The sequence below is a fragment of the Channa argus genome, chromosome 18 (assembly GCF_033026475.1).
Source record: "Channa argus isolate prfri chromosome 18, Channa argus male v1.0, whole genome shotgun sequence".
In the NCBI taxonomy this organism is placed as follows: domain Eukaryota; kingdom Metazoa; phylum Chordata; class Actinopteri; order Anabantiformes; family Channidae; genus Channa; species Channa argus.
The window spans coordinates 11,356,179-11,370,376 of NC_090214.1; the positions used below are offsets into that span (position 1 = coordinate 11,356,179).

At 38.5% G+C, this 14,198-nt stretch overlaps 1 protein-coding gene and 1 long non-coding RNA gene across 2 annotated transcripts; one reads left to right on the top strand and one right to left on the bottom strand.

Moving 5' to 3' along the window:
* Positions 1-488: 488 nt before the first annotated feature.
* LOC137103362 (anthrax toxin receptor 1-like) lies at positions 489-13,018 on the bottom strand. Its single transcript, XM_067483644.1, has 18 exons — positions 12,634-13,018; positions 10,957-11,028; positions 10,786-10,857; positions 10,527-10,608; positions 10,376-10,409; positions 10,092-10,171; positions 9,831-9,899; positions 9,640-9,720; positions 9,463-9,523; positions 9,214-9,312; positions 7,749-7,818; positions 7,356-7,434; positions 7,091-7,186; positions 6,950-6,991; positions 6,377-6,469; positions 4,285-4,449; positions 3,432-3,512; positions 489-2,738 (listed from the first exon to the last, which is right to left on the bottom strand). The coding sequence occupies exons 1-18, from the start codon at positions 12,786-12,788 to the stop codon at positions 2,364-2,366; spliced, it is 1,806 nt and encodes a 601-aa protein (XP_067339745.1). The 5' UTR covers positions 12,789-13,018; the 3' UTR covers positions 489-2,363.
* LOC137103369 (uncharacterized) lies at positions 7,727-9,597 on the top strand. The gene is made up of 3 exons (XR_010911479.1): positions 7,727-7,786; positions 9,173-9,317; positions 9,474-9,597. It is a non-coding gene; the product is annotated as an uncharacterized lncRNA (long non-coding RNA).
* Positions 13,019-14,198: the final 1,180 nt, after the last annotated feature.

Sequence of the window (14,198 nt, forward strand, 5' to 3'; positions counted from 1 at the left end):
CTGAGGCTTTACTATGCATTAGGTTGAGACTGAGCTGAAGCTACTCTGGTTTGTGCACTCGCATGACTGTAGCTGATTAGCTGTGTGACGTCAGCAGTGTTTGTGCAGCCAAAGAAAACGGCTGTTGGACAAGTTAGGGTCACTGCAAAGGTTTTTTTACATTCTTCCCACAAATATTTGAGGTAAACCATACAGCAATGTATGTGTTGCGGAGCTCACTAAGTTACAGCTGGTGCATCGTGAAATTTCAGACACCGCAAAAAGGAAGTTTGTGAATCTGCGATGAAGAGTTAATCCCATCATCGACATACTTAAAAGTACTGCATCATTCTGCAGTCTGATAAGGAAATAATGACCCAAACTGCAAAGTGATTATGACACACATTTACCCTGCACAAATGATAACAGAAAAAAGCTTTTAGCCAACACACAAAAACTAAAAATAGACAAAAAAAAACAACTTTGAGGTCACACTATAGCATGATCAACATTTATAAATTATTTTTAACAACTATCACTGCTTCACTTTACGTTGCTTTAGTGGATTCTGGTATCGAGGTGGGTGAACACTTCTTCCAGCTCTCCGTGGCACCATTGCTGGATTTTGATTTTATTGTGTGCAACTGTCTGACTCGGACACGCCTCCATGAGCTCACTGCCCACAGGACTGCAAGTCTGTTTCTGTGTGTGTCTGCGAAAGTTTTGCAAATGAAGAAAAGGACTCAAAGTAAGGAAAGCACATGGCAAAGACATGTTTCAGTTCAATTTTATAGATCTAAGTGGAATAAGTTTCCATGGCCTGTTGCATAATTGGTCCAAACTCTGGAAATAACATTATGGAAATTAAAATTCTTGTGCAAAATGGAAACAATTTACTTCAAACTATTAAGAATATTGTTAGAAATAAAATAATTGAATTAATCTTCCTAGTTCTTGATTCACAGCCTAGCAGAAACAACTACAACAAAAGTGCAGCTCAGACTACAAATCCCTTCAGTTGGAGTATTGGGAGGCAGCTTTAACCACCTCAGCTGCAGCTCATCTGCTCATTTTGTCAAAAATGTGAATCCAGTGTTTTAAGAAAACTCATGTTATTTGTATGTGTTATGTCTTTGTTTCTTTCCTCACATGCTAATCAAGAGTTTTTAAAATGATTTACATTCAAGTATTTATAAAGTACCAAACTGACCACTAACCAACATTCGTTGGAGCACCTGTGAGCTCAGCAATTATAACTATATTTTGTGCGACAGTCAGTACATATAAAACAGCCCTGTTGATTCCTATGAAATCTGACAAAAGCAAAATGAAAACCTTTTTTTATGTTTTACCAATTACGAATCTGACTTCCATTCTGGCTACTAAATCAGTGTCCGGATGACTTTCTAGACGTCACTTTTATAAGTGCTACAAAACTCTAACAGCTCCTGACAGTCAGTCTTACTGCCAAAGATCTAACTCCTATGTTTTAAGAATGTCTTGCTGACAGCTTTACAGATCCAAGTCTCTGCTTTCTAACTTTAAGATTTATTTTCATGTTGATAATGTTTGACAAGATGTTCATAATAATGATTATTCTTTGTTTTAAGCTATTAATCTCAATAATAGCATTTAGTGGGCCAGTCTTTCTGCAGGCAACTCGCAAACTGTGCATGCTGTTGATGTACAGTATTAATCTTAATGGAATGTGCTGACATTTTGGTAAACAGGCTTATTCACTTAATGCCAATGTCATTGTAACATGAAAACTGTCATTATCCACAGGAAGCAGACATCAAATGCACTTTTTTAAAATCTTTTTTTGTCATTTAATGGATATTGGTTTCCAAAATATATACTTATATCACTTGCCAAACAAACTTGCATGTATAAAACACATGACGTGGTTGCTGTTTCAGTGGATTCTTTGCAATTTAAACCTATGATCACAATTTGTCAGTAATTAAACAAATTCATATCAGGCAAATGCTAGAATGCAGCTTTATACAGCTCTAAAGCACTTTGTTCTGCTTGACCAATTCTTCTAAAATTTGGAAGAAATTTTTGTAAACACACATCATTTGCTTAGCGCAAACAGCATTTAATAGCCAAAGCGGTGCTTTCTACATTATTCTTCAATTTCTAGATTAAAAAATAGACTTAGTTCATGGCCCATCAGGTGTAAGCCACTTGTTGAGGAAAACGGGCAGAAGTGTGGAAAGTTTGAACTGAGCAGGAGATAAATCACCCGCTTCAGCATCATAGGGTGACATTACACAGTCAGTGTGATTCATTCTTGGTTCAGACGTATTATGGAAAGGTCTTTTCAGGTTTCCATGATTAGCTTGGATCCTACTTCTCAACTTCTTCATTCTTCTTCATAATCAGGGGTTCTCGTGACTGGGGCGTGGTGGAGGGCGTGATGGAGGAGGCGCTCTACAAGGAGGTGGACCCTGAGGATGAGGTGGCAGAGAGCCAGTTGGTGATGGGGGTGCAGAGAGGTTGGTTGTTTTGGCTGGGGGCAAGGCTCTGTTTGGAGGGGGTGTGTACATGGGAGGGCGGGTGGAGGACTGGGGTGGAGTGCACGGCAGAGGGGGAAGTGTTGAAGTTGGCGAGGGAGGCAAATTGAAGAGGCTGCCCTCTGACAGATGGCGCTGGTGTGTGTGGGGCAAAGTGTAGACAGGTGTGGAGGGATGATTGTAGATGGGATAGCGAGGAGCAGGGTAGCTATTGCTTCGGGTGAAGTTTATGCACTTTCCCTGTAATAAAGAAAACAAATTGTAGATGCTTGTTTTGTGTATAAACCTAAATATAAATGCAAAATGTAAGGTAAAGTTAATCTATAACCACAAGAAACTACAGTGTATTCAATGAATATTTCAAGTTTACTGTGGCACAGCGATTGGCACATTCAGAGGTTTCAACAGATGGAAAAAGGAAATTCCTCTGTTAGTGAGTGTCATGGAAGAAAACAGCATTCCTGCCAGCTCTCCCGTGCTGACGCCGGGAGTTGGGGCAGACTTGCAGCATCTACTCTTAATGGCTTCTACAGATGAGAGCATTGCTTCAGACAATACTTCAATTGTGTCTACCTCCTCTGCAGGTTTCATCAAAGTGACTATACTTATGATTTGAAGCAGCTTTTATTAAAAAGGGTTATGCTATGGAAAAACTGTAGTCAATGTTGTGAGGATAGGATTTCAGATTGGTTTCTATTGTGTTCTTTGATTCTGAGTCAAAGGCCATCATTCCAAATTACATTTATCCCTCATATCCACCACTCTGACACATTCTTCAACATCTGCCTGCCAAAAGTTGTCTTAGTTTGTTCCTAATCATATAAATTGCTGGGTTTGGATTGCATGCCTGGTTATCAGCTGTTATTTTTCATTACTCCACAGAGGATGCTGGGTTTCCATTATTTGTTATCTCTGACATGTCTCATGTCTCACCTTGTCCCCTGGATGAGGTCGCATCACAGACACTCGGTCATAGCCTTTTCTCAAGAATACACACAGAGCATCCAGTTTGCCCTACAAAGACACGGTCATAGATGAAAAATTAACTTAACAAATACAAAGTATAGTGAATGCATTGCAGCCAAAACAACTGCTGCTACAACAATATAAAGAGTTACTTGTGAATGTGCTACAACTGTATCTGCTCCTTTTAAAATCCAGATATCTCTCTTGAATTCATGCATAGGAAGCTTTATGTGGTAGAGAGACAAATAAATAAAGAATGTGTTTAGTTAGGATTGACACCCACTCAACGGATTCCATATTCAGGGGTTAGCTCAGTTCATGTCTGGTTCTTATTACCATTCATCCAGTTGATATGTGAGAAAACAAAATTTATTAACTATTTCCTGGTAACATATTATTTCCAGACACTCATGTATGTGTGTGTGTATATATATATATATATATATATATATATATATATATATATATATATATATATATATATATATATATAAATGGTTATGTTGGGTAGATGCTGTTGTTATGTAATGTAAAAACTAGATCTGTAACATCTGGAAAATGCATCATGTATAGTACATATGTTCACATTATGTAATCCATGTCTGGAAATTCAGAGACAGTAATACATTTTTCTGACAAAACTAGACATGGTGGGAAAAGCAAGTCAGTGAAACATCAACAATATCACATGATAAAAAATTTAAGATAAGCAAAATATGAACACCCAGTCAGAAATTACAGAATTATGAGGCAAAAGGAACATGAAAAAAATGGGTCCTGAGATGAAAAAACAAAACAACGAATTAATAACTTTAAGAACCTTAATGGGAGAATACCACTTCTGAGGGCGAATAGATTTGTGCGTGTTGTAGTATGGCCTTGATGGAGGTGGATCAAACTCCTGTGGATGCATCACAACTCGAGCATTTTTAGCTTTTTCTAGTTTGGCTCCTTCTTCAGTGGAGCCTTTATCTCCCCAGCGGACCTATGGAGAAACACAGTCTTGCAGCACTGCAATTGCCTATGATTCATCATATGGCTGATACTGTCAGACAAACATCATATTTTCTTACATCAACTATATAATCTGTCTATTATCATTTTTAAGCCATGCTAGCACCATGCTTGTCAATTGGTTGGAAACCATTATGATTCAATGTATTAAATCAATGTAATTGTTAATTGTTCCTATCATGAATCCTACACACGTTGATGAACCACTGACTTTTACTCTAGGGCCACTTAGCTACTTTGATTCATGACATTTTCTGTGAGCTTTAGTCATACAGTGTATTATGCTTCTTGCAATGTTGCATGTAGCTTGCTAACAGGAAACTAACACCTAAACCATTATAACTGCATATTATCATTATTATTCTTACGTGTTACCATGGCAGTAGAATCTAGTTACACAAATACATTGTTATTTTGACACAACCATCTGCATTATTCTAGTTGCTAATGTCAGGAGGACCTGTTTATGCCTATTATCTGCATTAAATGGCTGTAAAGGTCTGAAATCATGCAGTCTTTGTCTATAGAAAATCACTTTTTCTAAGCTTATCCAGATGTTTGTAGCATGTCTACACAAAGTTTAATTAAAAGCAGTCCTTTGAAATCCACAAGAAGACAGAAGTTTGCTTCCCAAACCACAAAGTTTAATTGCATCAATTTATGTTCTAAATTTTTACATTTGCAATCTTTCCTAAATCTTTGCAAGCACATTCTACATTTGCTTTAAATCCATTTAATACCCACAGCCACAGGTAATCGGGACAAAGAATGACCCTTTTTTCCTGGTTAATTATCTGGATGCTCAGGGGGCCAAAAAAGAAAAAAGAAAAAGCTAGAGCAAATGTCAAAAACAAGTCAGACAATACGAGTGAAACTAATACTGTCAAAGCAACTTTAGAAGTTCATTACTTACATTTACTCCCTTGAAGCTGCTATGTTAGTCTCATGAAAGCATTATTCTGGCAGAGTAAGGACCTAACTTAAGCTGTGCATATTTTCCATAGCCCTGTTTGAAAGCGATGCCACTTCAAGGCAAGTTCACAGCACCGTTTTTTTTTTTTGGTCTGTGAAGCTTCACAATGGAGGACTTCTGTCTCCTTGGCTTTCATTCGTTTAAACAACAAACACATCTGGTTCCTTATGACCGAAAGATGTGTCAGTCTCATTTCTGTTCATTTCTATCACAGGGTTCAGATGTCAGAAAGCTTCTTCTTGTCCTAAATTTGATTTAGTTGTTTTTATCACTGCTTGTTTTTTCTCTTTTTACTTGAGATGCTACTGTAAGTCCAAACTCTTCCACAGGGTGTTCTACTGCTGAGTTGTCCATTGTACCTTCTTGAAATGAGACACTGGCGAATTGTGTATAGTGACCACAAATAAATCATGCAAGCTTGAATGATTTGGCTGCTAACACATGGACACTGTGGCGTCGGGGACTTGAAAAACCCCTACCCTTTTCTTCTACTTCACATGTGGTTGAAGTGTTGTCAGTTTACTGGCCAGATGGCCTTAACTTAACTCTCATTGGCTTCCAGTACTAGTTACAGCAACAGTGTGACTCAGGGTCTTCCAGCATGGACTTGCATAGTCATCTGTTTTAAAAAATGAGTCGCTTCCTGCTTTGCTTTGTTTTCCTGCTGTACAGTACTGGTGTTTGCTCTCAGTCCCATCTTTCAATAATTATAACCAAGCTGAGATGTGGATTCAAGATCACTATGTGCTTTGTCCATGAAGCTAAAGTTTAATATATTTATTATTTAATATCAATAATAAATAATAAAACTATTCAGTATTTAGTTACAATATTGAAGCATTGACATTATGGCAGAATGTTACAGTGTATATTAAATGGATTATCATTACATATTGATTCAGTTATGCTTTGCTATCTCAGTTACCTCCATTCTCTTGATACCTCCGACTCCACGTCCTCCATAGTAGGAGGCATCCACTGTGGGCCACCTCTTCTTCGGAAAGCCATCCTCATCATCCTACAAATGAGAAGAAAACTATATTTAAGTAGCTGAGACTTCTGATGAAATGGAAAAGTCTTTTGCTTTTCCAAAATGTTTATCACAGCATCACACTTGTTACCAGATTGTGTTTATTTGTACCTACGGAAAACATTGTGGTTTTTTTTTTTTTTTTTTTTGTTCCTTCGGCTTAACCTGTGAGTTCAGGGTTACCACAGTGGATCATTGTCCCATGTTGATTTTGCATAGTTTTTAAACCAGATCCCCTTCCTGACACAACTCCCAATTTCTGTTGGGCTTGGACTGGCACTGCACAGCTAGAGATGGGAATGGGCTGTTAGGGGTTCATTGTCTTGCCCAGAGACACTTCGACATATAGCCGGGACTGGGGATCGAACCACTGACCCTGTGGTCCGTGGACGACTGCCTTACCAACTAAGCTACATTATTGTAACAAAATTAATATTTTTTTGCTGAAGAAAACATAAAGCCACTTACAGAGATGTCCTCAATAACTGGAGGAGGTGGCTCATGAATGACCTAGAAACAAAAAGATGGGTTGTGTAGCTCGTGTTTCATAATAAACACATTTGAAACTGCATGTCCTTCGCCCTAGTTGATCCAAGATGGCTGTCATACCACAGTGCAACAGAGAGGCCAGAACCACCACAGGAGAGCAATGGTGAGCAGGAGCAGAAGGATGAGGAGGGCTATGGCAACAAATGTCCCATCAGACTAGAAATATATAAAGAAATAACTGGTGTTGGTTCATAGTGAGATGGACAATACTATAAAAACACATTTATAAAGTGGAAAGAAGATTACAATGCTAATTTAGTAGTTCTTAGTAGTTCTATTTCCACTAACAACATTTACGTAAAATCTTATTTTACACTGTACTTACACAAGCGACGGCAGTAATTGTGACAGAGCTGGATATGAAGCTTAGGCCATTATTCATGCTGACATGCAGTGTGGCAGATCTGTAGAAATGGTACAGTGTGAGAGTAAATGAGACAGATGAGAGTCCAGTGTTTCTCTAACTCAGCTAATTTAAGTTGTTTGTAGTCAGTAAACGAAAATCATCTGAGCTATGTCCATTTTAGGTTATTTGTTTCATGATAAGAACACTAAGAGACCAAGTTCTAAACAAACTATGTTGTGCAGTGTAAAAACCAATTGTCCTGCTTACGCCACCATGAGAAGTGTGATGTTGAGGCACTGACGCTGATGGGAAGATAAGATTTTTTTAAGTTTCAGTTTCATATTGACCCAAGGAAACTTGTGGAACACTTACATTCCCTCTTTTTCCAGAACCGGAGCTGGGCACAAAAGGTAGGTGTCTCTCACCACCAAAGGTCTTTTCACTGTGGAAATCAAATAAGAAGTTGTTTATTTGTAAGTGGTAATAAGTCAGATGTGAAAGACACAGTGAATTAAAAGAAAAGTGTATTTCACATTTCTCTACCAGCCTTGAAATATCAGCCCAGTCAAAAATATTCTTTTTTGTTATTCAATTCCTGGACTTCCTGTCCTTATGGAAAATGAAGCAAATGAGGGAGGGTTGTGGTTTATTTATCCTGGCCGAGTGAGAGTGAGTGTCTAGTATATGCAAAGACAGTGCTCGTCCCTGATGAGATCCACATTCCTGTTCAGACATCTTAGGAGTGTTGAGCGTTAAACCAGCTGATTTAAAACAGAGGATGATAGTGCTGATGGTTTTTAAGGAGCACAGGGACTTAAATCATAGTGAGCCACAAAAAGCTGCTCTCCCCCACCCAGCCCCGTTGGTTTAAGCCAAAATATTCTTGGCACAATTATGTTTTGGCTACTGAGGAGAATCTCAGAAACTGCTGGTTTTCTAGTCTTTCTATTAATAGTTGAATACATTTTATGCAACGTTTGGTTTCACACGCCTACAATGTCTTATCTTCTATCAATCACTTCACAAGAGGAGGTTTCTCTCAATTTATTTGCACATATTCTTAAAACCTATCCTACGTAAATAGTCTGCACTTATATAGCGCTTTTCTACCTATTGGCACTCAAAGCGCTTTACATTGCTTCTTATTCACCCATTCGCACTCACAATCACACACACACTCATACACCGATGGGGAAGCTGCAATGCAGCTGGCCAACACTACTAAGTTGGGGTTCAGTGTCTTGCTCAAGGACACTTCAAAATGTGACCAGAGGAGCCAGGGATTGAACCCACAACTGTGAGATTGGTGGACAACTGCATACAAACTTGTCTAACAAAGTCATTGCATTCCATACAGTAGTATTAACTGGTTCTTCCACACTGCAGCACCATGCTCTCATCAAATAAATCATGATATAATATACTGTAATATACTAATTTTAGCTCAGGAACTGGCTGCTGCCCCTAGCGCTTTATACAGTACATGAGTGGCACTGAATTGCAACTGTCAATTTGACATCACACTCTCATGTTTATTATATTGTGGCCTTGATAAAGTGAACATGTAAGCAAAAAGTTAGCTGACACAGAGCATCATTAGAGTTTCTTTGGACAGTATTTCTGTCTTTTTAGCTTTATGTTTGTTCTCTACCAACTTGAGGGTAGGTTAATGTTGCATTAGTAAAGTTGTTGTGTGTAAAACCATAACTATGAACTGGAAAATATGTCAAATGCTTTAATTTTCTGCTTTTTTCTGCTTCTGCTTTTCATTCTCTGCCATGATAACCATAACATAGATCTAAAGTTTGGGAATTAAACATTTGGAGCTGATACTTACTCAAGGTAACTGTGTCATTGATGCGGAAGCTACAGAGGACTTTCTGTACATCCCGGGCATGAAGGAAACCGTTTCCTTTGACTACCACCTGGAAGGATTCTGAAGTGGGTATAAAGTTACCATGAACAATGCATCTGTTATTCCTGCAGTAGGTTATTTAGTGATGTGCACTATTAAGAACAGGCTTAGGCAGCTTATATAACATGCCATTTCCAACCTATGTTTGTGGTTTAAATGTGTGTTCTTTACCTCCTTCACAGATACTGGAGGGCTCTACAGCCAGGATCTCAATGCAAGATCTTTTCAGGATCTGAACAGGGAAATAATATAACAAGTTGAAGCAAATGTAAAGACCTGCTAGGAAGTAATAGATTAAGTGTATGCGCATTTATTTTATGTAAAGCGTCATGCGTGTGTCTTCGGTACCGAGTTAATGACGCCTTGCAGTGCCTGAAAGCCATCATTCACAGGGAAGACGTGGTCCTGACTGTCAGCTATTGTTGAAAGCTGTCAAGGCATGTTACTGAATGATTAATCATGTGTTCCACTATTTGGCTTAATTTAGTAATTAATTAGTTCACTAGTTTACAGCTTTACGGCTTGTCTGATCAGCTTACCTGGGTTTCATTGAAGTCTTTTACTCCCACACAGTACACAGTGGCACCCAACTGGCGTGCTCTGCCAGCCTGATTTAACACATTAAACAAACAATAACCTACAGTAAAATGATCATGAAAAGTATACATGTTGGTGCAAGTTCATGCATTATAGCAGATTTTTGTTTTGGGTTTGATTATTAATATTAGGTCGCTATTGAACACAGGCTTTAACACCTTAATTTTAGCTGAACACCCAAGTGATTTTCATGTCACTATTACCTCTCTTTGTGCCAGATCAAACTGATTTTCTCTCAGTTCCCCATCTGTCAGAGCAATGATGACGCTGGCTGCCCGGTAACCTGAAATTCAGAGCCAGGTTGGTGGAAGAAAAAATGTTCAAATAGCAAAATAAACTTCTCGTCCATTAAAATAAGTTTGGACAGAATTGATACCTGGTGGAAAGAGCAGCTTTAATAATGGTTACAACAAATTTGAATTGACTTCTAATGGATAAAAAATATTTTATTATGATTAGGTGCTAAAACCCAAAGCCTTCAACTCACCATCTCCGGTCGCGTAGTATATTTGCTCACTGGCCTGAGAAACAAGTTTAGAGGCGTCAGTGGCTAGAAATTTAAATCAGCCTAATGTCATTAAATGGCATACTGTTGGGTAAGGAAGACAACTTTTCCATTTAATTTGCAGATAACCTACTCTTTGAAAACCTTTGTGCATAAATGTGTCTCCTCCTGGCTGCACCATGCATAGCTCTTCGAGTCCAGCCCGGATCTGCTCTCTGATTGTGAAGGTATTCCAGACAAAAGAATTATAAATCTAAAAGTAACTTTAACTAAATACAGACAAATAATAGCTTGAATACATTTGAGTAAGTGTGTGTGTGTGTGTGTGTGTGTGTGTGTGTGTGTGTGTGTGTGTGTGTGTGTGTGTGTGTGTGTGTGTGTGTGTGTGTCACCTGTCTTCTGTTAGTGGCATGAGAGTCCTTCCTTCTGAAGAAAATACAATAAAAGACATTCGCAGCTGAGGGCTTGGGAAAAGAAAAGACAATTGTCCTACATTAGAGTCCATTATTTTCACTTTTTCCCCCTATGCACTTCAAATCCCAAACTTTTCTGTTTGGACATACCTGATGAACTTGTGAGCCAGGTGGTCAACAAAGTAGTATATCTCATTCCAGTAATGCTGCACACTGCCAGACCTGAAAAGACAAATGCAGTTTCTGTATTTCAATGATCAATGATTCTACAACCACATTTACACAACTTTATAATACAGGGTTGCAAATTATTATATTTTTACCATTGTTAAGCTGTGTATTTCCTATAGATCTAAACACACAATTACCATTTCAATAAACTGCATTAAATTAATGCTAACATAATAATTTTTTTTCATTGTGTTATTATTAATTAGTTACTTAGGTTCCTTGATTTTAATCTACATGCTCTTTTCTACATGCTAATAAATTCCCTCATTATACAGTACATACATCACACTATGTACGTGATGTATGAGCCTGTTGTTTATGTTCCTGCAACTTTCCTGCAAATTTGTAAATGCCACACAAAAACTCTAGTGCCATCATCATTCTTTTGGGTGACATATTCTTCATGTCAGGTCCTGGATTTGGCAGGTACAGAGTGAACAAAACAAAGACATCAGAGGCAGTCAGAATTGAAGTAGCATTCTGAGGCAAATATGCATAAACTCTAGAGCCTCCTGTAACCCTAACTGCACTGCTTCACGTCTCCCTCCCTTATGTTTTCATTTATCCTGTGATGCGAGTCCCGGTGCAGGCACAGCCAAAGGCCCGGGATCTCTGGAACATCTGGCTCTGATGGAGAAAGGGTTCTGCAGACTGAAGCAGAGAGCTGCAGTTGGGACTAGATGTGAGGCAGACGAAGTGGGGCTGCAGTTTGACAGCAGGAATCCCTGCAGTATACTTCATCATCGAAGGGAGCTTATAAACACACTGCGAATGCAGATGTCACTGTGTAAACACACTTTGTGTCAATTGTTAGTACTTTAAATCATTCAGAATTATTATGTTAATTGAAAAAGCAACAACCACAGCTGGAGTTTTATTTTTGATTGGCTCTATTTAAAAATATTTTACAAAACTGCACATTTTACCCTAAGACATGTATGTACAGTACTGTAACCAACAAGACAACAACACACTTAGACATACTCGACTTGGCCTGTTCAGGGGCTTCAGGTTAGCTGCATGACAGATTAATGAACAGTGAAACTGAAGCCTTATATCAGCCCACACAAGTACACAGTTTCTGGAAAACTGTATCTTTGGTTCTTAACTAAAACATAGAACTCATTCTACATCTATTTTAACAAAGGCTCATTAATGGCTCATTAATCTATTCTGAATTGATTAGTTATCTTCAGACTCTGGAAAAACTGTAATAGAGATTTGCCACAACTAGAGAGAAAACTAGACATGTGGTATCTTAAATAAACAAACAATATATCCACATCTGTGCTGGATGGTTTGACTGGACTTGAGCTTTGTTGTGGTTATGATTTCAAGTCACTCACATTTTTCTTTGCCTCTACAGACTCAAAAGCCAGATCTACTTTAGTTTTACACGCACTGATAGATACAACGAAAATATTATAACCTCTCAGTTGCAGTACAGTAGCACATATTTTTCAAGCAAGTAGTACTCCATTAATCCCTGTTGAGAAAATGAATGATGCTTGCACCTGTATCTCATTCTCTCAAATTAGTCATGCATCAACTATCAAAATCTATCATCTGCATTCAAGTAAAATGGAAAGCACTCACTTGTCCAAAACAAAGTAGAGGTCAAATCCTCCGTAGCAAGATGACCCTGCATCCCTGGTGTCATGGATCTGTCCTGCACTGCCGGCCACCAGGACCGCCACCAGCATGCCCAGCTCCATGCCGAGCAGGACCTGCCTGCACCAGCACTGGGACATCACTCAAAAGTTAGCACGAAGCACCAGCTCAGCTTTAGAGAAGGTTAACATAAATACTCTCTTGGTGGAGTTTCCCTTTCACCTTCTGCCTCACAGAGTGACGCAGTGAGCCAGACATGAAGTGCTCCTTTCTGGATCAGTGTCCCATCTTCTCAGCAGCAGATGTTTGCTGGCAGAGGAGGAGTGAAGGTGGTGGGACTAAGTCATCAGCTCCCTCACTGTAAAACTCAATCATTTAAGCACATCATGCTCCAAGTTCAGTCAAAGAAACACATTAGTCTGTGAATTTCTCCAGTCCTTCATTTGTTTCTATGAATGAATTTTAACACTCATTGTATAGTTGTTATTTCTCTTACCGTACTTTGACATTTCCTGCAGGTTTGTTTTGCTCTACACGTTAAACATTAGTGCCACTTAGTGGTTAACACATGCATTGTGCAACTCACTGCACTTTAACATTAATACTTTTCCAGCCTGATATTGCCACTCTTCCAACTTTTTTGAGATGTGTTGCTGCCATTTAATTCAGAATTAGCTAATATTTTCCATGAAATTATTAATTTTCGAAGTTTCAACATCTGGTATGTTGTTTATCTTCTATTTTGAATAAAATATGGGTTGATAAGATTTGCAAACCATTGCATTCTGTTTTTATTTAGGTTTTACAGATCTTCCCGACTTTTTTGGCATTGGGGTTGTAGATAAATGTTTTCTAACAGCCAATGCTGTGAAAACAATTGACAAAAGAGATTTTATAGAGGGATCCAGACATCTAGCCTCTCCATGCTCATCCTGGGCTTCCTGCCTAATTCATTACTTACCTGTCCATCAGGTGTCCCCTGCTCGCTCCTCTCTTATTTTACCACCATTTGTAATCTCCAATTAGTTTCTGTGTGCACATAAAAAAGGCAGTTTTTGTGGTTATTTTGTCACAGTCTCTGTGCCGCCTAGCTGCAGTCATGTTGGAGCTATTCTTGTCTTCCTTACAAATTTGCCTGTAGAGTGAGTTGGTGTCCAAGTGTCAGCATCACTAACCTTTTCATATTCAGTAAGTCTCTAGACCTAAACAGACCAAGGTGTCTGTAAAGCCTATATGATTTGTGTTTTGAAACTTCAGACAATAAAAAAGTTGAAAAATCACAAAGCCCCAAGATACTAAGAAGTTTGATTTAAATTTTCAGTGCTGTGTCACATGTGCTGCAATTTTGCTTTCCTGCTGACAGGTAAATGAGAGCTGTACAACTGAAATGTAACGTCTTAATTTGTGGGCTTTAAATGTGTTGATAGATTCCTTTCCACAGGGGCAAGTTTCAAGTTTTTATGTTAATTTTGTTGCCTACTGGTGGTCCCTTCATGTTTCAATAACAGATTTGAGATTGGTCTGCTCATCTAACTTGCACTAACAGATGG

Bases quoted from the DNA above. Each gene is read 5' to 3' on its own strand.
- LOC137103362 (XM_067483644.1), bottom strand. From the start codon at position 12,788: ATGTCCCAGTGCTGGTGCAGGCAGGTCCTGCTCGGCATGGAGCTGGGC. The intron at 9,721-9,830 runs GTAAGCTGATCA...ATGCCTTGACAG, and splicing joins AAGACTTCAATGAAACCCAG to CTTTCAACAATAGCTGACAG. The intron at 7,187-7,355 runs GTAAGTACAGTG...ATATATTTCTAG, and splicing joins CAATTACTGCCGTCGCTTGT to TCTGATGGGACATTTGTTGC.